Source organism: Triturus cristatus, chromosome 7, assembly GCF_964204655.1.
Source record: "Triturus cristatus chromosome 7, aTriCri1.1, whole genome shotgun sequence".
In the NCBI taxonomy this organism is placed as follows: Eukaryota; Metazoa; Chordata; class Amphibia; order Caudata; family Salamandridae; genus Triturus; species Triturus cristatus.
The window spans coordinates 1,835,888,403-1,835,912,332 of record NC_140590.1 but is presented as its reverse complement, the minus strand read 5'-3'; the positions used below and the strand labels follow the sequence as shown (position 1 = coordinate 1,835,912,332).

Sequence of the window (23,930 nt, the reverse complement as noted above, 5' to 3'; positions counted from 1 at the left end):
CGTAATGGTGTCATTCAGGAATTATGCGTACTATTCTCAAGCCGCAATGAGTTTGGCAGCTGTGGGGGGGGACAAAAAAAGCGAAGATCATATGGAATTCAACTCTCCTCCATCTAACTCTGCAATTTACGCTCTGTTAAAAACAATACAAGTGGAGGCTCGACAAGAACATAAAAGGGCTCAACTTGCTACGATGAAGATCCAGGGCGCTATCCGAAGAAATACTAAAGCATGCTCTGAGGTTATCGCCCGGACCACCGCATTGGAAGAAAGAATTGTCGACCTTGAGGCAGGATTACAAAAAACTGATACTAAAACTTCCTCAAATGATGATAAACTGGCTGACATAATGTGGAAACTCGAGGATTCAGAAAATAGGCTGCGAAGAAACAACCTTAGATTATTGGGGATAGAAGAGAATGTTGAGGGTGTGGATATCAGAGGTTTTGTTTTAAAATTATTTAAAGTCGCCTTTCCTGAACTCTCCCAATGGGCATGGGACTCGGAGATTCAGAGAGTCCATCGGTTTCCCTTAACTTTGAAAAAGAGCCCTGAATCGGGAGCAAAACCGAGAGCAATTTTGATTTTCTTTGGGAATTTTCTACTGAGGCAAGCTATCTTTGAGAAAGCCCGACCTGATGCCAAAAGATCTGCAGAAGGGCACACTTTTTTTGTTCGCCCTGATTTCTGCCACTCAACAGTTGAAAGGAGATGGCGACTCCGATCACTGATTACCCCTTTTCAAAAGAAAGGGTGCGAGGTGTTCTTAATGAACCCCGCCCGTCTGAAGGTTATATTTTCTGGCAGAACACGGGTGTTTACTTCAGAAATTAAGGCTGAAGAATATCTTAAGGGACTTGGGGAAGGCTAGAGATCTCATTCATGTATTATACACAGGGTTTGTTTATATTTTTGTCTTTATGGTATGCTGAATAGTGGATTTTAGAGGCAGGGAGCGGCCTCGGGTCACTCGGGCAAGGGCAAGGGAAGCCATCATATGGGTCACTCGACCTATTTTGCCTGTTTTTGGGGGGGTAGGGGGAAGCCTTTGAGGGGGGAAGAGCTGCGGACTGAGATTTGTTTTGGGAGAAATCAGGATTCGATGGTTATGATAATTCAACCAAAGCTGGTTTTGTATAAGGGGTTCAGAAACAACGACTGGATGTATCTTTCTTTTTTTTCTGTATGGCTAATTTAAGAATCTTATCAATAAATATTTGTGGACTTAATAATCCGTCCAAGCGACGTCGGATAAGTGAAGATTTGCGCTTTTTGCGGGCGGATGTTCTCTGCCTACAGGAAACACATGTGGAGGCCAGCCAGCATAAAGTTATGAAGATTGAGGGATTTCAACTCGTGTCATGGACTAAGCTTGAGGCTAAGACCAAGGGTGTGGCAATTCTAGTTAGACCTGGAAAGGTTAATATTATTCGTTCTGCTGCGGACAACTTGGGTCGTTGGGTAATAGTACATGGTAACTTCCAGGGCAAAAATATTACACTTTGTTCTATTTATGGTTCTGTTCTGGATGACCCTACTTTAGTTAATTGGCTCAGCTTAGAGTTGATAGGCTGGCCATCTCCGTTTATTATTTGCGGAGATCTGAATATCAATATAGAGTCTGGCACCTTAAATCAATCAGAGAGTGTCTATACGGGGAGGAAGCCTAGGGTATATCGTGCTCTAAAAAACTTAATAGATCTGCATGGTTTAACGGATGCATGGGCTTTTTTTTATCCGGCTGACCCCGGCTTTACATATTTTTCTGCACCTCATAGGATATGTTCAAGGCTGGATTATTTTTTTGCTTCACCTGTACTACTTCAGGGCTCTGGTATTTTTAGATTTCCACGAGTTATGTCTGACCATAACCCGCTCTTGCTTGAAATAAACACTATGGTCTGTAGGAGTCAAATTAACGCGTGGACGTTTAACCGTGCATTACTCAGGGACATAGGATATATCGATAATATGTCTGTATGGATTATAAGGTTTTTAGAAGAAAACATTGATAGCACAGATATACAGAATGTCTGGGATACATTAAAGGCAGGGGTTAGGGGTGAAACAACACGGTTTGGCTGGGAATCTCAAAGGAAAGAAAAGGCGGAACTGCAACGATTATATACAGCACTTGCAGAAGCAGAGCAGAATCTGGTTGGTCAGATAAGGACGGGTGGTGATATCGATGCTGCCCAAAATCGGATTATTTTAGTAAAATCAGCTATAATTGAAATTTCTCAGGCTAAGGCAGCTAGTAAATTTTTAATCTGGAAATCCAAAATGTTCGAAAATAGTGAGCGAGCAGGGCACTTGTTAGCCTCAAGAATCAAGGAAAGAGAAATAGCCACGCGTATTCAAAACATTCAAGATCCAGATATTGGTTTGGTGTCGGGGGATAAGGATATTTTGTATGCCTTTCAAAAATTTTATCAAAATTTGTATAGTGAAGATATAAGTGATAATGATTTGCATCAGAGGAAAATACAAGAGTATCTACGGGAGGTTGTGGTTGACACACTACCCCCGGAAGAACGTGATGCATTGGAAGCTGAAATAAGTATGGAAGAACTTTTGCAAGCTATAGATCTGCTCCCGGGCGGGAAAGCTGTTGGCCCAGATTATATACCAGGAGAGTTCTATAAAGTATTCCGTCTTCAATTGACTCCTGTTATGTTGGCTCTTTTTAAGACAGTCCAGATGGGGGAATCTTCCCCCGAGTCCTGGCAAAAGGCCCGAATCATAACATTCTTAAAAAAAGATAAAAATCCTACAGACATGGGCTCATACCGTCCTATTACGCTTATTAATAGCGATGTTAAAATCTATGCTAAGGTGCTTGCCTTGAGATTCTCTGGTGTGATTAAGTCACTGGTTTCTGTTTATCAACACGGCTTTGTCCCAGGTCGGGAAACAATTAATCACATTCGTCGCACTATCACTCTTTTTGATTACACTAGGGTTACAGGGGACCCTATGGCCTTAATCCTGCTAGATGCGGAGAAGGCGTTTGATAGGGTCTCCTGGCCCTTCTTATGGGCGGTTTTAAGATACTATGGGTTAGGAGAAAGATTCATTACTGCAATACAAATTATGTATAGACAACCCACCGCGCAAATTTCAATTATGGGCTCGCAATCGGGAACTATTAATATTTCAAGAGGCACTCGACAGGGCTGCCCCTGCTCCCCTTTATTATTTGCCATTTATATAGATCCCTTAATCAGAAAATTTCTTTTGAACAACCGGATCAGTCCAGTAAGATCTAAGGGTGGGGAAACGAAGATACTGGGCTATGCAGATGATCTTGCTATTTTAACAGATTCACCCGAAACTGCTTTAGTGGAAATTCAAAAAATGACATTTCAATTTGGCAAATTATCTGGCTATCATTTAAATGAATCCAAAACCCAAATTATATGTAATGATAAGATCGTACTGGTGGACTATAGGGTTACGGAGACTGCTAAATACCTTGGGATTTTAATAAATCCAAATCCAGAGGTGATGGTGGAGATTAATCTGAATCCTTTGTTGGGTAGGATTGAAAAAGATGCCCGGCGGATGAATAATCTTTACCTAACACTTATGGGGAGATGCAATGTTATAAAGATGCTTTTTTTGCCAAAGATTTTGTATCTCCTCAGAGCTATCCCCATTCTATTTGATTTAATATGGTTTAAAAAAATCGAACGTATTATTTCATGGTTTCTTTGGGCAGGGAAAAGACCCAGACGTGCCTTTAAATTTATGACTTTACCTAGAGAAAGGGGTGGCTGGTCCGTGCCCAATTTTCAGATTTATTACTGGGCTATCACTTTGAGACATATTCCTGTATTGCTAGATTGCCCTGATTTTGAGGAGCGGGAAAACTCAATATATAAACTGGTGTATGGAGAGGAAATCTCAGGGGTTTTATTTAAGCATATAGATTTTGCATACTTTAAACGTGTGAGGTTTAAAGGTCTATTTGCGGCTTTCAAAATTTGGACATCTATCCGCAAACTATTTAATATTGGTAGAATACACTTATATACTCCAGTTATTAGTAATACTCTTCTGCCCCAAATTTTTTCTGATGGATACTTTAGAGCAGTGGTTCCCAAAGTGTGCGCCGCGGCACCCCGGTGCGCCGCGATTAGAAGCCAGGGGCGCCGCGCCGCCGCGCAGGATGTGGGAGATTGCAGCCGCAGCTCCGATCCCCAGCAGCATTGGAGAGGCACAGCGGGATGGCAACACTCACACCTTCAGCCCCGTCATGAGCTGTTAAGTCGTGTTTGAAGGTGACTGAGAGGGAGGGGCTGCAGCTTCGGTCGCAGGGGCATCTTTTCAGATGCAAACAACCCTGAATGCGTCCTGTCATGTCTCTGCAATTTAGAGGGGCCTCACACATTCCCTTCCTGCCCAGGGCCATAAAAATCGTAGAACAGGCCCTGATTACACCGAGGCAGCACGTGGTTCTCTCCACAGAGTTTAATTCATGTCACTAAATTGTAAGAAAACCTCGGTTCTTCAAACATGCAGTCTAAAATGTAATAAAATAAAGACATGGCACAATCGCACCCACACTGATTAACAAAGTATGGAGGACAATCCGTTAAATCAGTTCTCCTTTAAGTACTGTACATCACAGTGGGGGATGGCAAAACTAACATTTTTGACAGAGACCCTGTCGTCTCGTTGTCTTGTCCAGGAGGGGGTGAGGAGCCCTACCCCACCCTGGAAGAGACAAAGATGATACTAAAATACTGCATGCCCACCCCTGTGCCCACCCTGGTGGATCCTGTTCCCCCTCATGTGATGGCTCCTGCCCCCCCCCATGATGGCTCCTGTCCCCCCCCCCCAAAACCTGTGATGGCTCCTGTCCCCCCCCCCCCTCCCCTATGGTGGATCCTGTCTCCGCCCTGGGTGGTTTCTGTCCCAGTCCTGGAATGGCTCCTGCAGCGAGGGTGAAGTTCTTGATGGGCCTCTTCTCAAAAAGGCTCAGCTCAAAATTAATATGAAAAGGTGAGCGAGTGAGTAAGTGAAGGGATGGCTGGATGGCTGGATGAATTAGTGAAAGGGTGAATGGATGAATGAAAGATTGAATAGATGGAGAATGAGAGGATGGATGGATGGATGAGTGAGTGGAAGGATGGATGAGAGAAAAGGTAAATAGCTGGATGTATGGGTCGAAGGGTTGCTGGATGGGTAAAAGGGTGGATGGATGAGTGAAGGGATGGATGAATGAAAGGATGGATGTGTGAAAAGGTGGATGATGAGTGAGTAAGTGGGAGGATGGAGGTGTGAAATTATGGATGGATTGATGAATTTATAAGTGCAAGGGTGAATGGATGGATGGATGAGTGAAAGGGTGGATGTAAGGATAGATGGATGGGTGAGTGAAAGGGAGGGTAGGCGGACAAAAGGATGAATAGATGAGTGAAGGAGTGAAAGGATAAATGGATGAGAGAAAGGATGGATGAGTGATCGGGTCAATGGATGGATTAATGAGTGGATGAGTAGATGGGTGGGTGGGTGGAGGGATGGAAGGATGGCTAAGTGAAAGGGCCGATGGAGAGAGAAAGGGAGGATGGATGGATGGATGAGTGACTGGGTGGATGGATGAGTAAGTGAAAGGATGGCTGGATGGGTGAACGGGTAAATGGCTGGATGGATGAGTGAATGGATGGATGGGTAGAAGAGTGGATGGATGCATATACAGATGGATAGGGTGAAAGGGTGGATGGATGGATAATGGATGGATGAGTGAAAGGATGGATGAAGGGATGGATGAGTGAAATGATAGATGGAAGGATACATGATGGATAGGTTTGCAAATGGTTGAATATGTTTGGATATGGCTGGGCTTACTTATGTACTACGCAAAAATAACAATTGATGGACAGAATGCAGAACAATGTCATACATTCACCCCAGTACAGAGATCTGGGCCTAAATCCATCGTTTTTTTGCTCACCATGCCATTCCAGTTTGAACCCAGCCATATGCAAATCAGTCTTGACCCTGTGCCCCATGGGAACAGTCCAGCCCGAACTGCCAAGCCAGGTCCTCCCTGGACTGGAAACAAGCATCCTAGGACCGGTTTCGGGCTTTCAGCCCTCATCAGCCAGGATAGCTTGATTCCAGTGGCATGGAGAGCAAGGGACTCACGTCTGAGCATACCCTTCCCACTCGGGGTGACAAATGGAAAAATAACAATTGATGGACAGAATGCAGAACAATGTCATACATTCACCCCAGTACAGAGATCTGGGCCTAAATCCATCGTTTTATGTACTACTGCGCGACCTCCTCTGATGTGTCTGTAAAACTTACCTATTGTCCTGACACCTGCCTTTTAGAACTGCACCAGCAGGACCCAGCACACTTAAAACACTGGGTAGAGGGGATCTGGTGAGCCATCTTGGGTTCATCAGAGCCCACCCCATGTAAACTTCTTGTAACGCCACAGAGCTCCTTGAGCCTTTCTCTAGCAATTGAGATGTACTTTATAAGATCTTTTTGATTGCAAATAAAGTTTTATGATGGTGATGTCTACTCTCTGAATCCTTCATCACGTCTAGGCTTGATTCTTCATGTAGACCAGTGGTTCCCAAACTGTGCGCCGCGGCACCCCGGTGCGCCGGTAAAAAAATGGTGGGGAGCCACGGCCAACTGCCAAGTGGGTCAAGGGAGCCATGGGTCAAAAAGTTTGGGAACCACTGCTTTAGAGAATGGAGGGCCCACGGGGTCAATAGGCTAGGGGACTTGGTTTCGGTGGATGGGGTAAGGACTTTTGAATACTTTAAACAAAAATTTACTCTCGGCAATCAACATTTTTTTAAGTTTTTACAGATCCGGGATTTTCTTTCTCGGAAGATGGTTAGCTGGACTGCTATTTCGATACTTGAGGCTATTAAAGGTGGGCACTCCACAATATCTTCAATTTATAAAATGATTAACGAAAAAAGAAAGGATGATTTGGATAAGCATTTTGGCAGATGGCATACAGGATTGCAAGCTGGGCAGGAGATCTGTGAAAAATCACTACGGCTCAGCTACAGTTCTACTATATCCGCAAACCTCCAAGTTCAAAGCTTTAAAACCTGGCATAATCTGTATATAACCCCGCAGCGTATTCATCAATGGGGGGGGACTATGGGAGCTAATTGTCCCAGATGTGGTGAGTTTGCGGTTGATATTATTCACATGTTCTCTTCTTGCCCCAATTTGCTTCCTCTGTTCAATAAAGTTGAACGATGGCTGGAGATACTGTTTCACCGTGTAGTTCCACTCTCATCACAGGCAGTTATATTAGGGGTAACTGAAGTGGATATGACGCCCCACGAGCAAAAGTTATTCTTTGTCTCAATGGCTGTACTCCGATTTTGTTTAGCAACTGTTTGGCTAGATCCATCCCCTCCATCGGAACATGAATGGTTTAGCAAATTTCTAAATACAGGGAAGTGGGAACTGTTGGTTTTCAGAAGGAGAGGCCCAAGAGCCCGCAGAAATGGGGAACTGATTTGGGCTCCTTTGATTAATTGGTTGGATTGTGTAAATCATTGATTCTTGAAATGTAGTATGATAGTAATGTATATTAACTATGTTTGTTTCATGTATATTATCTAATTAGTTATGAATTTTTCGGGATGTTTTCTCTCTTTTTTCTTTCTTTTATCTCTAGCTCTCAGCCCTCAAGGGTAGCTGGGTGGGTTCAGGGTGGGGGGTGGGCTATTTTGCTAAAATCAGAGTCATGATGCAGATAAATGTATTTGATGAAAATTATGGTTGAATGTATGAAGGATCACTGTGTCATGTTACTCGTCAATAAAAAAATTAAAAAAAAAAAAAGAAGGAATTATGCGTAACAAGCGTAATGGCAAATTCCCAATTTTATTTTCGAAATACAGAAATATAATTTAAATTTCACCCGAGTCTAGTTCCAGAAAGCATTACCTGCCATACAAAACTACCATGGTTAAGAATGCCAGGTTTTTTTCATACACTGAGAGCAGCGCGCACTTTTGTTTACGGAAGTCGTTTTGCAGAAAAACTTAGTTTGGGGGTAGTTTGCTAGAAAATTCAACTCTTTATCAGAAATCATAGTGCCTCGTTTTAATGAGGGATATAAGCCCTTTAATCTGTTTTTGTAACAGGCTCTGGTGCAGATGTACTTTGCTTTGTCTTACAGGTGCTGCGTGTTTACCTGTCCTACCTGCAGAACCTGACAGGGTTCCTAGGCGGGGAGATAAATACCATGGTTATCCCATCCGTGTTCACCTTTACAGCCAAGCTTCTCAGTGAGGTTACCCCTCTACCAGAAAGGCAGGAGAGGCGCATGCTGTTCACGCCCACCACCATTGCAGAACTTCAGGTATGCTGCAAGGCTATGATTTCAAAACGTCCATTTCGATTTATTGGAAGCAAAACGTTTCGGAAAGAAACTCTGTACGTAGTATCTAGGCGCGCTGCACTAAATGAGGACAAAAGCGACAAAGTGGTAACTTGAAAGGAAGATGACAAAGTTTGGCAACAAATGGGGCAATGGCAGCAACTTTACATCCATTAGCTCAGTAAATAAATGCAAATAATAATAGTGCAAGGTCTTCTTCAGGACCAAGGCCAAAACTCAGCAAATAGTCTCACTGTAGGGGAAGGTTGAATTTGGAGAGCTGGGGCGATCAGGGAACGTGCCTGTGGCTAAGGTACTAAATAATTTATTATTATGAATGTGATTGGTCCACGATGGAACTTACGTATATTGACAAAGCAACAATCAATGTTATATCAGAACTTAATTGATGGTTGCATATTTGCATAATCCTAAAAAGTGTTTGGGATTCATGCTCAGCGAGATATGGTCCAACCCCCAAAATAAGATTTCTGTCAGAAATGAGAAAGCATTACTCTAGATATATGTTTCATGCAATCATAGGTTTTCATGCAAGAATTGATATTTTCATACAAAAAGTGACAATAATGGTGGCTGAACGTATATGCAGGCAGCAGATGACACACTGATTGATCCATAGGTGCAGAGCGTGATTTATAGAACGTAAGAGTGAGATTACTTTTACATGCAAGGCCCAACAGTTGTGGTATTATCAGAAAATGCTAATATTGTACCCTGAGTGCAGACATTGTCAAAGTTTCAACCAACCGCAGTGTATTAACAGGGTCTTCTCCAGGGCAGTGTATACTTCAGTGGATTTGAAAACCATGGTTTTCACAATGCCTATAAATGTCATATAATCTAGTAGGATTTTAACAATCAATACAGACATGTAAGAGGGTAGGCTCACTGGTCCTTGCAGTAAATACCTGTTGGAGTCTGAAATAGGCGCATGCAGAAGAAATTTGTTACATTTAGCACAACTAACACATGGAGACAGGGAGTTTGTAAAAATGCCACTGCCAGATAATTCCAGAGGAAACCTGGTTTGCAGTTTTTGGGTTCTAAATGGGGATGGAAGGTGAGTCCGCAGAATGACCCACATTTCCCATTTCCATTGAGCGTAGCATATAGGGTGAGAAGGGGCAACATTTGAATGGGTTGATGTTGTCCTAACTTCACCAACGAGTCAATACATAATAAAGGGCCATATGTAGAAAGCAAAATTGCGATCGCAAACGCCGAAATTCGGCGAATTTCGGCGTTTGCGATCGCAATTTTGCTAAGTGGGATGTAGGAAGGAAAATCAGCATGCAAAATAAGGAATCACAAAATTTGCGATTCCTTATTTTGCAAATGCATTTAAGGAATCCCAAATAGCGATTCCTTAAATGCAATGTAGAAAGCACCCAAGTTGTGCTATTTTGGCTTAAGGAATCGCAAATTACCACCAACTTCAGGTTGATGGTAATTTGCGATTTCTTTCAATAATGCAGTTTTTTGCATTATTCAAAGTGCCATGTGGCACACATACATGCCCTTAGTGCGCCACATGTGCACCCATGCTCATTACAGGGGTGCAAAAGGGTGTCATGTTGACACCCTTGCACCCTTGAAATTGCATTCTCAATTTGCGATTCTCTAATTGAGAATCGCAAATTGAGAATGTCTTCCTATTCATTCCTATGGGCCTTTTAGCCCATAGGAATGAATGGCAAGGTATTCCTTATTTGCGATTCTCAATTAGAGAATCGCAAATAAGGAATAGGTGGGATTCGCAAACAAAATTGCTAATCCTACCTACATAGCGTTTTGCTATTCTCTAATTGCGATTCCCTAAAAATTGCAATTAGAGAATCGCAAAACACAGCCTACCTACATATGGTCCAAAGACTTTTCTTTTCAGTTGATTCTAAAATACCATGCTGGCTGGTCACAAATGTTTTTTCCACTAGTGAATTGGTGAACATTTTCTTTGATTGTACTCTTTGCTTTTGGTGGCCTTCCCATGGTATTCTGAAGGTCTTCTCATGGATATGGTAGGTTCAGTAACAGATTAACTATTTTGTCATGATGTTCCTTGATCTAAAGTCCACTGATGGTTCATTTCTTCCAGGATCTGGCTCCAGCCATTGATTGGCTCTCCTGCCTTCAGGCGGCCTTCTATCCCCGACAGCTCAACAGCTCGGAGACCATTTTTGTTCATGACATGGATTACATGATGGGAATGTCGCAACTGGTGGACCAGTGGCACAAAAGGTAAAAGGTCATTTGGTGGACCTACAGCAACTGCTGGAATAATCTGCCTTCATTGTCTCTATCTCTTTGAGGATGAAGAAGTTGGCTTGCGTCATTTGGAAGACTATTTAAAATTACAGCCCCTGTTACTCTGGCTCAAAATCTGGAAAGACCCTGAGGCCCAATTCTGCAGATTAGGACTGAGCGACTGCCTGACCCTGGGTAATTCCTTAGATAGCCCTTGGTTAAAGTTTATTAAATCTAGTTTACTAAATTGTCCCAGCATATTTTTCTAACCCTGGATGTTTTGAAGGGGTGTCATCCTTGGAGAAGTGTGGCTCAATGATTAGAGCGGCAGACCCTGATGCAGAGGTCTAGCCCGGGACCAGGGTTCAATTCCCCGCCTCGGCGGGTCTTGGGCTCAAAAATTCCACGGACCTGATAATTCTCGCCTCGGTGCCATTCCAATCGTGGAGTCCCACACTGCAACTCTGGGCAATAGCTTGCTTAATCTCCACAACGGCCCCCACAACGCTAAGGATGCCTGGCCTCCACCTTGGGGGTGCCCAGGAGTGGACGTCTCACAGGGAAAGCCAGGATGGGTTCCACAGCGGTATTCGTACAAGCGCCTTGAGACCCTTGCGGGTGAGTAGTGCGCTATACAAGTATCAATTTACATTTTATCCGACCGAGTTAAAGAAACCTTCTATAATGAAGTTAAGCTGACACATGTGGTGCACGGAACCATGAAGTTGAGGGTGTCTCTTTGACTTTTTCCTACTCAGCCAGCACTTTACTTACAGATTATTCCAAAGGAGAGGCATACATTTTTGCTAACCAGGTTTCGCTTCTAGACTTTACATTTATTGGCAACCTTCCCCAAGCAGGGCACATGGGTTTCGTCACCCTACCTCTGCCTCTGCCATGGGTTTGCTCAACAATGCACTAAGCACTTCATTCTATTTTGTACTTTTTATAGGACACGGAGAAAGCAGTTTCTTCGTCCCCTGTTATAGGCACTAGAGACTAGTTCTCATGAACAGGCTTTGGGTTACTTATGTGACCTAGGAAGCCCAGAAGTTTTACATGCTGCGGTGAAATATATTTTAAGTACTTTTAAGATTTATAGCAAGTACTGATTTTGCTGTTGTTCCTTTTTAGGTCTTGCCTGAGACAGCGCGTGCGCTGTCTCTTCGAGACATTTAGTAAGTGGCTTTTAAAAGTGCCACCAGAGGCTTTTGCTGGCCTCAAGCTTGCGTGCACGTGCAAAGTCAATAGCTCTGCCTAAACACTTATAAGGGCCCAAAGGCGAGACCTATTGGCTATGCCAATGCTTGTTAGCTATGGTTTTTAATGTTTCTTTCCTTTTTTAACCTGTGCTACAATATTGACCGTGCATTCTATGTACTTTTGATGCTACCTTTTATGGCTTCCTAGAGCCAAATAAAGTATTTTGAAATGAACTGAGCCCAATCCCAGGGCATTCTTAGTTGAGCTGGTCATGAAATGATCTGAAAAGTCGCTTAAGGGTTAGACACCGGAAGTAAGTGGAGGACTTCAGGCAAGTGGTGGCAAGGAGATCTTAGATAGAGGTGGTCTGTGCAAGGGAGTTGTTTTTTACAGTCTTTCCTCCCACAGTTGTGATACAAATGTCCTTCTTTCATCCCAAGCATGGTTGGCCGGTAGAGTTCATTTTGAGCAGGAGGTTATGAGTTCCCAAGTGTCTCTACCTATTCCCCATAGAAACAACTCCCCGGAACTCATGCAAGTGAAGCGACAGCAGATTGCTCACCTCCTCCACCATCAACAGGTTGTCATTGCCTTTCTGCAGGAGACTCAATGGTTCCCTTGACATGCTCCAGGCTCACAAGGAAAGAAAGGACATGATCAGATGGTGTCACTGAGGTTCTACAGGCTGGATCCGATGATCTGGGGTTCACTCTATATAATGAATACCTAGTAGAAATGGGAAAAGTGTGGCTGAGGAGGATATCTGTTTGAGGCTGAAGGACCCTCAACCAAAATGACATCTTGAAAACTCAGTTTGGAGTGAAGCCAGAAGGTGCCCTGTGGTATTCCTGACTGGCTGCTGAAAACCTAAAAATAATTCTAGAATAATAATTATATATACTTGTGTGCTGCGTGAGGCACTGTAGAAATAAAGCAGCTACCACGCTGGTTTGAGAAGCACAGAGACTGTGGAATCACGAATGGAGCCCCAGGGCAGACGCCTGCAGCAGAACAGGGTGGCATACGGAGCCCCAAAAAAACATTGTTTTCAATTTACCATTAACTGGAGGACTAAAGTAGCCTTTACCCATTAGTTACAAAATGACTAGTTGTGCCATTTCTGTTGAGACAGTCTAATGCAGTTCATAAAACTGTGGACCAACATTTCCATGTCCAAGGGCCTCATTACATGCACACAGGGAAGGCAGCCCCAAGGTGTCTAGGAGCTTCCATCTGGCGATGGTCTTTTCTTTCTTGGAAGTCTCCCTGATCACACATGAGGCCCCTGACTCAGTATACATGGCGGTGATGGAGGTATGCTTCCAGGAGTGAGCTGCGGGGCCGCAACTCAGGTGTCAAGCACCATGTGACATGTGAAACACTCCGTCAGCCTGAATGAAGGGCTGCAGGCTGTGGTATGGCATCAGTGATAGAAAACTGCTCGCACTCCCTCCAAGAGGTAAGGGGCTACAAATAACCTGGGGTGTAGTGGGACCTGTAGGCCTTGAAGAGAACCACGGTCAGCCAGGACGTGTCTGGGAAAGAGGACCACTTGGAGGAGAAGACAGGCCTGGATTGTACTTCCCCCACCCATTGGCAGCTTGGACCTACTGTTTATCAAGGCCTTTTGAGCTGCAAAGCACCCACCCTTGGCCCTAATCCCAGCTGGTGGGCCTGTGGTGGACTCCTTAAACACTGCTACGGAAGCCCTGTAGGATTTATATGTGAAGACTGAGACCCTTGAGAATCCAAGAAGAGAAATTATTATGGTGCTGGTTGGAGTCCCAGCCTAGGCGTTGACAGCAAACGTACATGACTGGCTAATGGATAGTGTGAGTTGGCTGGCGAGAATTGCACTGATGATGCACTAAGGGTCGAAGGAGTGTCCAGGATGCGAGGGACAGAGGACTTCCTGGCCTGACCAGTGTGATGGCGGTCATTCAGACTGAATACTGGAGGGATGATTTCCTTCATATGGCAGTAAAGAAAAGGACATAAGTGGTAGGGGACTCCAGACTTCTTTTCATTCTGTTCTCAGTGCTAGTGTCCTGAAGTTGGAGATCAGAAAGGTTGTGGCCTTGTGGAGATGGACTTATAGCACCATTGGGTTTTCCACTCTATTACAGTGAAACACCAACATAAAAGATGTGCCTTTGCAAGGTGCACTCTTCCATCCAGAACCTTGCGGAGGATTTAAACTTGGTTGTTGGGTATTTCAGGTTTCATTTTAGTTTTTCTGTTGTTGGGAGGTGCGGATGGGGAGAGTTAGCTGATGCCGGATTCAGGGATTGGAGGATGGAACTACTTTCCGGAGAAAGACAGTTTGCAGCTTGGGAGGGCCGGTACTTACATTACTTTCTGCTTCTTTCTTTGTTTTCTCTATGCTGTTCTTTCCGACCCTTTGGACCCATTGGGGAGATTGGGAGTGCTTGCTTTATGTGATGATTATATACTGTAATGTTTGCGAGGGTGCTGGTATGCAGTGCTGTCCAAAGCAACTCCGGGGTCATTAGTCAGTCAGTTATGGTCCTACAACTCTTGTTTTATGCTGCTCAAAAAAAGATGCAATCCTAATTGCCTTAAACACTCAGGTCACTGTAAATTCCAAGAGGTTCACATTCCTCCTGCATGATGGTTGGACATCTTGCAGATGGCTCTGGACAGTGCTTGCATATGGCCATGTCTGAACTGGGGTGGCGTAGTGGGCAAAAGAACGATGGATTTAACCCAGATCTCTTGACTGGGGGAGAATGTCTGCATTGTCAGCATTCCGTCCATCATTTGTTTGTTGTAACGCTTTTCGCCCTAAGTGGGATGGGTATTCCCAGACGTGGGACCCGTGCTCACTATGCCACTGGAGTCAAGCTATCCTGGCTGATGACGGCTGATAGCCAGAAACCGGTCCTAGGATGCTTGATTCCGGTCCAAGGAAGACATGGCTTGGCAGTTCGGGCTGGACTGTTCCCATGAGGCACAGGGTCAAGACTGATTTGCATATGGCCATGTCTAAACTGGGGTGGTGTAGTGGGCAAAAGAACGATGGATTTAACCCAGATCTCTTGACTGGGGGAGAATGTCTGCATTCTCAGCATTCAGTCCATCATATGTTTGTTGTAACGCTTTTCGCCCTAAGTGGGATGGGTATTCCCAGACGTGGGACCCGTGCTCACTACGCCACTGGAGTCAAGCCATCCTGGCTGATGACGGCTGATAGCCAGAAACCGGTCCTAGGATGCTTGATTCCGGTCCAAGGAAGACATGGCTTGGCAGTTCGGGCTGGACTGTTCCCATGAGGCACAGGGTCAAGACTGATTTGCATATGGCCATGTCTAAACTGGGGTGGTGTAGTGGGCAAAAGAACGATGGATTTAACCCAGATCTCTTGACTGGGGGAGAATGTCTGCATTCTCAGCATTCCGTCCATCATTTGTTTGTTGTAACGCTTTTTGCCCTAAGTGGGATGGGTATTCCCAGACGTTGGACCCGTGCTCACTACGCCACTGGAGTCAAGCTATCCTGGCTGATGACGGCTGATAGCCAGAAACCGGTCCTAGGATGCTTGATTCCGGTCCAAGGAAGACATGGCTTGGCAGTTCGGGCTGGACTGTTCCCATGAGGCACAGGGTCAAGACTGATTTGCATATGGCCATGTCTAAACTGGGGTGGTGTAGTGGGCAAAAGAACGATGGATTTAACCCAGATCTCTTGACTGGGGGAGAATGTCTGCATTCTCAGCATTCCGTCCATCATTTGTTTGTTGTAACGCTTTTCGCCCTAAGTGGGATGGGTATTCCCAGACGTGGGACCCGTGCTCACTACGCCACTGGAGTCAAGCTATCCTGGCTGATGACGGCTGATAGCCAGAAACCGGTCCTAGGATGCTTGATTCCGGTCCAGGGAAGACATGGCTTGGCAGTTCGGGCTGGACTGTTCCCATGAGGCACAGGGTCAAGACTGATTTGCATATGGCCATGTCTGAACTGGGGTGGCGTAGTGGGCAAAAGAACGATGGATTTAACCCAGATCTCTTGACTGGGGGAGAATGTCTGCATTGTCAGCATTCCGTGCATCATTTGTTTGTTGTAACGCTTTTCGCCCTAAGTGGGATGGGTATTCCCAGACGTGGGACCCGTGCTCACTACGCCACTGGAGTCAAGCTATCCTGGCTGATGACGGCTGATAGCCAGAAACCAGTCCTAGGATACTTGATTTTGGTCCAAGGAAGACATGGCTTGGCAGTTCGGGCTGGACTGTTCCCATGAGGCACAGGGTCAAGACTGATTTGCATACGGCCATCTCTAAGCTGGGGTGGCGTAGTGGGCAAAAGAACGATGGATTTAACCCAGATCTCTTGACTGGGGGAGAATGTCTGCATTGTCAGCATTCCGTCCATCATTTGTTTGTTGTAACGCTTTTCGCCCTAAGTGGGATGGGTATTCCCAGACGTGGGACCCGTGCTCACTACGCCACTGGAGTCAAGCTATCCTGGCTGATGACGGCTGATAGCCAGAAACCGGTCCTAGGATGCTTGATTCCGGTCCAGGGAAGACATGGCTTGGCAGTTCGGGCTGGACTGTTCCCATGAGGCACAGGGTCAAGACTGATTTGCATATGGCCATGTCTGAACTGGGGTGGCGTAGTGGGCAAAAGAACAATGGATTTAACCCAGATCTCTTGACTGGGGAAGAATGTCTGCATTGTCAGCATTCCGTCCATCATTTGTTTGTTGTAACGCTTTTCGCCCTAAGTGGGATGGGTATTCCGAGACGTGGGACCCGTGCTCATTACACCACTGGAGTCAAGCTATCCTGGCTGATGACGGCTGATAGCCAGAAACCGGTCCTAGGATGCTTGATTCCGGTCCAGGGAAGACATGGCTTGGCAGTTCGGGCTGGACTGTTCCCATGAGGCACAGGGTCAAGACTGATTTGCATATGGCCATGTCTGAACTGGGGTGGCGTAGTGGGCAAAATTACGATGGATTTAACCCAGATCTCTTGACTGGGGGAGAATGTCTGCATTGTCAGCATTCCGTCCATCATTTGTTTGTTGTAACGCTTTTCGCCCTAAGTGGGATGGGTATTCCCAGACATGGGACCCGTGCTCACCTTGCCACTGGAGTCAAGCTATCCTGGCTGATGACGGCTGATAGCCAGAAACCGGTCCTAGGATGCTTGATTCTGGTCCAGGGAAGACATGGCTTGGCAGTTCGGGCTGGACTGTTCCCATGAGGCACAGGGTCAAGACTGATTTGCATATGGCCATGTCTGAACTGGGGTGGCGTAGTGGCCAAAAGAACGATGGATTTAACCCAGATCTCTTGACTGGGGGAGAATGTCTGCATTGTCAGCATTCCGTCCATCATTTGTTTGTTGTAACGCCTCCCTACTTAATGAGGACAGGGTGTGGCCACAGAACCTCTTTGTGAGGCCCCGCAGACCATGATGTAAAGTAATGAGTTAAGAGCACATGCTTGCAGGGCACATTGTAATGAGAGACACAAAGTGTCTTGTGTGTGAATATGCTGGCATCTGCTATAGCATGGTCACATGTGTTGGATGGCAGATCCAGTGAATGAACTATGCCACAGATGAGTGGTGAGTGCTAATTATGTGAGTTTTTAACAGTGGTCGGTGGTGAGGGGGTCTTCACTGTGCCTAGTCCCCACCACCAACCCCTCCAGGAACACACGCAGAGCCCTTGAAGATGTACCATGAGGATCAATGACCTACAACAGTGTGGGGTACATAGCTCCTGCCAAAGCCTCGCGGTCTGGTCGTGGAGACTGAAACAACAGAAGTGTAAACTGATCCAAGCATCACTTCTCACCTGGTTTTTTCCTGGAGGTGGTCTGCATTGTTCACTTTATAGCTTTTCCAGAACTCTGTTATGGACATCTAGAATACCTTTACTGATCCTGGGAGGCTGTCAAGAGAGTCACCAAAATGTGACCTAGTAAAACTCTTTAGGGCTCTCTTTAACTGCAACTTTTTATCTTTGCTCTGTTTATTAGATTTCTCCTCCCTTCCCAGCTGTATGCTGCTCTGGTATTCGGTCGGCTCAATCATGTCAACCATTTTTGAAACTGCTGCTGGTGCTAATAAAGCGCTGGAGCTGTTTGTGTGGGTTCCTGAAGTCACTGAAGTGTTGTTTTGCCTCCTTTCTCCAGCAGCTACTTGCAGGCTTACATGGTTCTCTGCTTGGTGCAGACCTTGTCCCCTGCTCTGGACAGGAGGTTCCAGGATGCCCGTCGCGAGCTCAACGTTGGCATTCAGAAATCAGAGGCTGACTCCATGGTTAGTTATTTCCTGTATTAATTCAATGATCTGGGCGCGGGTGTTTGTCATGCAATGTTGTATCCCTGTGTGTGGCACAAAGACTTCCACCATGGTACGTGTTTGGGGGCCTTGAATATCAGGTTTTACTTTCAGGTTTGGCTGAGCATGTGCTCGACCCAGGTAAGAAATCACCTGGGATGAGTCAAATTAATACATCAAATTCCTAATTTCACTTTCAACTCTGTGACATCACATACTGCTTTACCAATGTTTTTTTTAACATCAATGTCAATAAAGTTCAAAATCTAAATGCACTGACGGTGGCAACATCACAAACACAAAGGAAAAGAAAACATAGCAATCAACGTTATTATTATTCAGTGTGTTGTGTAAGGATTTTCTGAAAACTCGTCCTAGAAGGAAGGCCATAAAAATCAACACATACGGTGTCTGTCAATGTAGGTTCCTCAACAAACAGACTGAGACATGGAGAACAAACATAACACAAGCAGCAGTGCCTTACACGTACAAATCTGGCACTTTTCAGGCATTGCCCCCGTGAGCCCGCTGAGAGAAAGAAGTCTGGAGATTGATGTGTTGATGGTCTGCGCATGCACAGTCGCATGTGGGCGTGATTCAAGGGCTGCGTCTCACAGTCCAGGTCCGTTTACACCCTGGACATTACATTCAGCTGCAGTGTTACCTTGCAGCTTCCCTCCAAGGCATCGGAGAGCGACATTCAGAGGGGGGTTTGTAGCACAAAGGAACACACTGCATTCATTGCACTCAGTCTGGCAGCGTGAGGGATCAGGTCAGTTACTTAAAAGAACACACTGCATTTATTGCACTCAGTCTGGCAGTGAGGGAGATCAGCATTGTTACTTAAAACTACACACTGGATTTATTGCACTCAGTCTGCAGCGAGAGGGATCAGGACTGTTACTTAAAAGAACATGCTGCATTTATTGCACTCAGTCTGCAGCGAGAGGGATCAGGATTGTTACTTAAAACTACTCACTGTATTTATTGCACTCAGTCTGGCAGCGAGAGAGATCAGCATTGTTACTTAAAACTACTCACTGGATTTATTGCACTCAGTCTGCAGCGAGAGGGATCAGGACTGTTACTTAAAAGAACACACTGCATTTATTGCACCCAGTCTGCAGCGAGAGGGATCAGGACTGTTACTTAAAAGAACACACTGGATTTATTGCACTCAGTCTGGCAGCGAGAGGGATCAGGTCTGTTACTTAAAAGTACACACTGCATTTATTGCACTCAGTCTGCCAGTGAGAGGGATCAGAACTGTTACTTAAAAAGAACACACTGCATTTATTGCACTCAGTCTGCAGCGAGAGGGATCAGGACTGTTACTTAAAAGAACACGCTGCATTTATTGCACCCGGTCAGCCAGTGAAAGGGATCAGAACTGTTACTTAAAAGAACACACTGCATTTATTGCACTCAGTCTGCAGCAAGAGGGATCAGGACTGTTACTTAAAAGAACACACTGCATTTATTGCACCCGGTCAGCCAGTGAAAGGGATCAGAACTGTTACTTAAAAGAACACACTGCATTTATTGCACCCGGTCAGCCAGTGTGAGGGATCAGGAATGTTACTTAAAAGAACACACTGCATTTATTGCACTCAGTCTGCAGCGAGGGAGATCAGTTCTGTTACTTTAAAAGAACATGCTGCATTTATTGCACTCAGTCTGGCAGCGAGAGGGATCAGGATTGTTACTTAAAAGTACACACTGGATTTATTGCACTCAGTCTGCAGCGAGAGGGATCAGGACTGTTACTTAAAAGAACACACTGCATTTATTGCACCCAGTCTGGCAGCGAGGGAGATCAGGATTGTTACTTAAAAGAACACACTGTATTTATTGCACTCAGTCTGCAGCGAAAGGGATCAGCATTGTTACTTGAAAGTACACACTGGATTTATTACACTCAGTCTGCAGCGAGAGAGATCAGCATTGTTACTTGAAAGTACACACTGGATTTATTACACTCAGTCTGCAGCGAGAGGGATCAGAACTGTTACTTAAAAGAACACACTGCATTTATTGCACCCAGTCTGCAGTGAGAGGAATCAGGACTGTTACTTAAAAGAACACACTGCATTTATTGCACTCGGTCTGGCAGCGAGAGGGATCAGGACTGTTACTTAAAAGAACACACTGCATTCATTGCACTCAGTCTGGCAGCGAGGGAGATCAGGTCTGTTACTTAAAAGTACACACTGCATTTATTGCACCCAGTCTGCAGTGAGAGGGATCAGGACTGTTACTTAAAAGAACACACTGCATTTATTGCACTCAGTCTGCAGCGAGAGGGATCAGGATTGTTACTTAAAAGAACACGCTGCATTTATTGCACTCAGTCTGCAGCGAGAGGGATCAGGACTGTTCCTTAAAAGAACACACTGCATTTATTGCACTCAGTCTGCAGCGAAAGGGATCAGCATTGTTACTTAAAAGAACACAATGCATTAATTGCACTCAGTCTGCAGCGAGGGAGATCAGGTCTGTTACTTAAAAGAACACACTGCATTTATTGCACTCGGTTTGGCAGCGAGAGGGATCAGGTCTGTTACTTAAAAGTACACACTGGATTTATTGCACTCAGTCTGGCAGCGAGAGGGATCAGGACTGTTAATTAAAAGAACACACTGCATTTATTGCACTCAGTCTGGCAGCGAGAGGGATCAGGATTGTTACTTGAAAGAACACACTGCATTTATTGTACTCGGTCAGCCAGTGAAAGGGATCAGGAATGTTACTTAAAAGAACACACTGCATTTATTGCACTCAGTCTGCAGCGAGGGAGATCAGTTCTGTTACTTTAAAAGAACATGCTGCATTTATTGCACTCAGTCTGGCAGCGAGAGAGATCAGTTCTGTTACTTTAAAAGAACACACTGCATTTATTGCACTCAGTCTGCAGCGAGGGAGATCAGTTCTGTTACTTTAAAAGAACACACTGCATTTATTGCACTCAGTCTGCAGCGAGGGAGATCAGTTCTGTTACTTTAAAAGAACACACTGCATTTATTGCACTCAGTCTGCAGCGAGGGAGATCAGTTCTGTTACTTTAAAAGAACACACTGCATTTATTGCACTCAGTCTGCAGCGAGGGAGATCAGTTCTCTTACTTTAAAAGAACACACTGCATTTATTGCACTCAGTCTGGCAGCGAGAGGGATCAGGACTATTACTTAAAAGAACACACTGCATTTATTGGACTCAGTCAGCAGCGAGAGGGATCAGGATTGTTACTTAAAAGAACACACTGGATTTATTGCACTCAGTCTGCAGTGAGAGGGATCAGGACTGTTACTTAAAAGAACACACTGCATTTATTGCACCCAGTCTGCAGTGAGAGGGATCAGGACTGTTACTTAAAAGAACACACTGCATTTATTGCACTCAGTCGGCAGCGAGAGGGATCAGGACTGTTACTTAAAAAAACACTGCATTTATTGCACCCGGTCAGCCAGTGTGAGGGATCAGGAATGTTACTTAAAAGAACACACTGCATTTATTGCACTCGGTCTGGCAGCGAGAGGGATCAGCATTGTTACTTAAAAGAACACACTGCATTTATTGCACTCAGTCTGCAGCGAGAGGGATCAGGACTGTTACTTAAAAGAACACACTGCATTCATTGCACTCGGTCTGCAGCGAGGGAGATCAGGATTGTTACTTAAAAGAACACACTGCATTTATTGGAATCAGTCTGGAAGCGAGAGGGATCAGGATTGCACCTTAAAACAACACACTGCATTTATTGCACTCAGTCTGGCAGCGAGGGAGATCAGGTCTGTTACTTAAAAGAACACACTGCATTTATTGCACTCGGTCTGGCAGCGAGAGGGATCAGGTCTGTTACTTAAAAGTACACACTGCATTTATTGCACCCAGTCTGCAGTGAGAGGGATCAGCATTGTTACTTAAAAGAACACAATGCATTAATTGCACTCAGTCTGCAGCGAGGGAGATCAGGTCTGTTACTTAAAAGAACACACTGCATTTATTGCACTCAGTCTGCAGCGAGAGGGATCAGGATTGTTAATTAAAAGAACACACTGCATTTATTGCACTCAGTCTGCAGCGAAAGGGATCAGCATTGTTACTTAAAAGAACACAATGCATTAATTGCACTCAGTCTGCAGCGAGGGAGATCAGGTCTGTTACTTAAAAGAACATACTGCATTTATTGCACTCGGTCTGGCAGCGAGAGGGATCAAGTCTGTTACTTAAAAGAACACATTGCATTTATTGCACTCATCTGACAGCGAGAGGGATCAGGACTGTTACTTAAAGGTACACACTGCATTTATTGCACTCAGTCTGCAGCGAGAGGGATCAGGACTGTTACTTAAAAGAACACACTGCATTTATTGCACTCAGTCTGGCAGTGAGGGAGATCAGCATTGTTACTTAAAAGAACACACTGCATTTATTGCACTCAGTCTGGTAGCGAGAGAGATCAGCATTGTTACTTAAAAGTACACACTGGATTTATTGCACTCAGTCTGCAGCGAGAGGGATCAGGATTGTTACTTAAAAGAACACACTGAATTTATTGCACTCAGTCTGGTAGCGAGAGAGATCAGCATTGTTACTTAAAAGTACACACTGGATTTATTGCACCCAGTCTGCCAGTGAGAGGGATCAGGACTGTTACTTAAAAGAACACACTGCATTTATTGCACTCAGTCTGGCAGCGAGAGAGATCAGCATTGTTACTTAAAAGAACACACTGCATTTATTGCACTCAGTCTGCAGCGAGAGGGATCAGGATTGTTACTTAAAAGAACACACTGAATTTATTGCACTCAGTCTGCAGCGAAAGGGATCAGCATTGTTACTTAAAAGAACACAATGCATTAATTGCACTCAGTCTGCAGCGAGGGAGATCAGGTCTGTTACTTAAAAGAACACACTGCATTTATTGCACTCAGTCTGCAGCGAGAGGGATCAAGTCTGTTACCTAAAAGAACACACTGGATTTATTGCACTCAGTCTGCAGCGAGAGGGATCAGGAATGTTACTTAAAAGAACACACTGCATTTATTGCACCCAGTCTGCAGCGAGAGGGATCAGGAATGTTACTTAAAAGAACACACTGGATTAATTGCACTCAGTCTGCAGCGAGAGGGATCAGGAATGTTACTTAAAAGAACACATTGCATTTATTCCACTCAGTCTGACAGCGAGAGGGATCAGGATTGTTACTTAAAAGTACACACTGGATTTATTGCACTCAGTCTTCAGCGAGAGGGATCAGGACTGTTACTTAAAAGAACACACTGCATTTATTGCACTCAGTCTGGCAGCGAGAGAGATCAGCATTGTTACTTAAAAGTACACACTGGATTTATTGCACTCAGTCTGCAGCGAGAGGGATCAGGACTGTTACTTAAAAGAACACACTGCATTTATTGCACCCAGTCTGCAGCGAGAGGGATCAGGACTGTTACTTAAAAGAACATGCTGCTTTTATTGCACCCAGTCTGCAGCGAGAGGGAGCAGGAATGTTACTTAAAAGAACACACTGCATTTATTGCACTCAGTCTGGCAGCGAGAGAGATCAGCATTGTTACTTAAAAGAACACACTGCATTTATTGCACTCAGTCTGGCAGCGAGAGGGATCAGGACTGTTACTTAAAAGTACACAAAGCATTTATTGCACTCAGTCTGCAGCGAGAGGGATCAGGAATGTTACTTAAAAGAACACACTGCATTTATTGCACCTAGTCTGGCAGTGAGGGAGATCAGGACTATTACTTAAAAG

General features: G+C 44.8%; 1 protein-coding gene across 4 annotated transcripts in view; it reads left to right on the top strand.

Moving 5' to 3' along the window:
* KEL (Kell metallo-endopeptidase (Kell blood group)) overlaps positions 1–23,930 on the top strand; it is a 543,196-nt gene that overhangs the window by 388,530 nt on the left and 130,736 nt on the right. For 3 of the 4 annotated variants that reach the window (XM_085620172.1, XM_085620169.1, XM_085620171.1), the window contains 3 exons: positions 8,177–8,359; positions 10,494–10,636; positions 18,015–18,141. In XM_085620172.1, coding sequence (XP_085476298.1) covers positions 8,177–8,359; positions 10,494–10,636; positions 18,015–18,141 — 453 coding nt within the window. The remainder of the gene's footprint in view (positions 1–8,176; positions 8,360–10,493; positions 10,637–18,014; positions 18,142–23,930) is intronic. The other variant, XM_085620170.1, reaches the window with a different exon arrangement.